Genomic DNA, 1,568 nt, shown 5'->3' with positions numbered 1-1,568 from the left:
AGCGAGCATCCGCATGATCATCTCTCTCACGCGTCTCGCGATCTCACGCCCGGTGCTTTCTTTCGCGCTCGGGCTTTCTCTCTCGCGCGCTCTCTCTCTCACTGTCTCCTTCTCTCTCTCTCCCGCTCGTGGGATTGGGATGTAAAAATTATTTAACATAATATCTCGGGCTTACAATTTATCATCAGCGCGCGCCGTTTGAAGAAGCGATCGGCGGCGCGCCGGTGTGCGTGCGCCGGCCCCGGGGGTGGTGTGTGTGCGCTCGAATTCGAGAGATTTTTTGTTGATCACTATAAAAGGGGTTACAGCATTCGGATACCGGCACCATTTCCAATTGACGATCGCAGAAGTCAGACGAACTCGACTCGCCTCCCGAGAGATTCGAGCAGTTCGAGTGGTGATCGATAGCGCAAAACGCAAGTGTGACCGCAAGTGCCGAGTGACCGGAAACCCGGAAAAGCCAAAAACGAAACGAAACAAACGAAAGCTTTGGCGCTAGTGAACAACGACAAAAGAACGCAGTCAGCATGAAAGTGTTTATCGCAATCGCCGCCCTGGTGGCCGTGGCCGTCGCAGCCCCGGCCCCGGCAGACCAGAGTGCCAGCGCCAGCGCCGGCGGAGCGTTCAGCATGATGGCCAAGTACTTTGGCACCTGTCTGGATAGCGACGAGATGGGCACCTGTTTCGCCGTCAAGGGCATCACCGCCCTGAACCGGGCGGCCCGCGCCGCCAACATCGAGCTGGCACCGGGTGTGACGTTCGCAAGGTGATTATTCTGGACCCGTTCCCCAAGTGTGACCCGCGATCCCCCCAGCCGGAAACGGTAGTGTCCTTTGAATGGCAGTGAAGGAAGCGATCGATGGCAGAAGGCGCCGCATTTTTCGGGCTGCCTCTGCTTGGTTGCCAGCCATTTTTGAAGTTCAGATCGTCTAGGGCTCGTTTTGAAGATCAAGTTCAGGGCTCTTTTTGAAGATCACAACTTGGGCTCGTTTGGAAGATCACAACGGGGCTCGGCTCGTTTTGGGGCTCGTTTTGAAGATCGCGTCTAGGGCTCGTTTTGGGGATTATGTCTAGAGGATGTTTTGAAGATAACGTCTAGGGATCGTTTCGAAGATCTCGTCCAAGGTTCGTTTTGAAGATCACAACTAGAGCACGTTTTGGAGATCTCGTCGGGGGGTCGTTTTGAAGATCTCGTTTAGGGCTCGTTTTGAAGATCTCGTCTAGGGCTCGTTTTGAGGATCACATCTAGTGTCGCTTAGACGACGAATCGAGTGACAGATTAGACAAGACAAGAACAGTTCCGGGATTTGGCCCAAGAATTTTTTTTCTTCTTTCTCTGGAATTGGGATGAGATCTGGTCTCGGGTCGTAGCGCGGTACCAGGGATCGTTACTCAATGCTCAATGCTGCAATGCTCGTTTACTGATCATGTTACGTTTCGACCAAACACACACGCAGAGACCCGTCGGTGCCGGCCGAGCGCACCGGAAAGGCCATCTCGGAGAACGAGATCATCAACACGCTGCCGGCTGACTCGGAGCAGAAGACGGACGCCCTGTTCGACCTGGC

The 1,568-nt window shown here is 54.4% G+C and overlaps 1 protein-coding gene across 1 annotated transcript; it reads left to right on the top strand.

Annotated features, from left to right (window-relative positions):
• Positions 1-527: 527 nt before the first annotated feature.
• On the top strand, positions 528-1,556 carry LOC128276269 (uncharacterized; the record flags this gene model as incomplete). Its single annotated transcript, XM_053014737.1, has 2 exons — positions 528-766; positions 1,458-1,556. Coding segments are annotated over exons 1-2 (338 nt in total), but the record flags the coding sequence as incomplete, so codon positions are not given.
• Positions 1,557-1,568: the final 12 nt, after the last annotated feature.

This window comes from Anopheles cruzii, unplaced genomic scaffold (genome assembly GCF_943734635.1).
Source record: "Anopheles cruzii unplaced genomic scaffold, idAnoCruzAS_RS32_06 scaffold00826_ctg1, whole genome shotgun sequence".
Taxonomy (NCBI): Eukaryota; Metazoa; Arthropoda; class Insecta; order Diptera; family Culicidae; genus Anopheles; species Anopheles cruzii.
Note: the sequence above shows the minus strand (reverse complement) of the source record. Positions and strands in the feature narration are given on the sequence as shown.